The following is a 904-nucleotide window of genomic DNA, read 5'->3' as shown; positions in this document are numbered from 1 at the left end:
TTGCAGTCTTGGTCCAGTCCAGTTGCAGTCTTTTTGCAGTCTTGAGACTGGACTTCCAAGCACTATATACGAGCGGACTTTAAGTAATTGACTGACCTGAGCTTCTCCAGTGCAATGCACCAGCAGATCAGTCGCACTTTATTCGATGGGTGTCCGAAATGCCACACACAGAAATCCTTACACACCAATCACAACCTTCCCTCCAATCACTACTCACAATGCCACTGACTCCACAGAAACTATTACCACGCAATGCTGGAGCTGGTCCTTTGCTGTCTCCGACTAGGCAAAGTTCTCAGCCAGCTCTTGATGCAGGTGCTGACGTACCTCCTGTTCCTGTTGATCCTACTTGGGACTCTTCTGTTGCTCCTGACTTCGACGCCCCTGCCAGTGAGGTCCAGGCTGGTGATGTCAATTCTACGGTCAGCATCATGCCGAAAGCTGATAATGATGGACAATCCCATACGCGTGCAGTTATTAAAAAGGGGAAAGCTGTTACTGCTTGTAATGGACCCATTTGTCAGTCACAACCAGCAAAAGAACCTGTCCGGAACTGTGTCACATGTGCCTTCGAGTTCTGCAAAAAATGTTGCCTTGCATATCAAAGCGCTATCGGGAGGCTATGTGCACAACATCCGCCACCTGTCACTCTTGGAGTTGGAGCGACTCCTTCTCATGCTGAACTGTCCCTGGATACTCCGACTGCGGCTGGGAACGATTAGTGATGTGCCAGGCCCGGCCCAAAGCCGTAAGCCAGCCAGAGCCAGCTGTCCCAAAGCCAGGCCTTCTTGGGCCGTCGTCAAGGCCCAGGAAAGCCCAAGGCTCAGGCTCACAATGCATGAAGCCTTGAGCCGTGGCCTGAGCCATGGCCTCAAAGATTGGTGGGACCTTCTTTGGAGGGGTA

At 51.9% G+C, this 904-nt stretch overlaps 1 protein-coding gene across 1 annotated transcript; it reads left to right on the top strand.

Moving 5' to 3' along the window:
• Nucleotides 1-218: 218 nt before the first annotated feature.
• Nucleotides 219-722, top strand: LACBIDRAFT_332754 (uncharacterized protein; the record flags this gene model as incomplete). Its single annotated transcript, XM_001887353.1, has 1 exon — nt 219-722. The coding sequence occupies one exon, from the start codon at nt 219-221 to the stop codon at nt 720-722; it is 504 nt and encodes a 167-aa protein (XP_001887388.1).
• Nucleotides 723-904: the final 182 nt, after the last annotated feature.

Source organism: Laccaria bicolor, genomic scaffold (genome assembly GCF_000143565.1).
Source record: "Laccaria bicolor S238N-H82 LACBIscaffold_44 genomic scaffold, whole genome shotgun sequence".
NCBI classification, from domain to species: Eukaryota; Fungi; Basidiomycota; class Agaricomycetes; order Agaricales; family Hydnangiaceae; genus Laccaria; species Laccaria bicolor.
The sequence above is the reverse complement of the archived record's forward strand: the minus strand, read 5'-3'. Positions and strand labels throughout refer to the sequence as shown.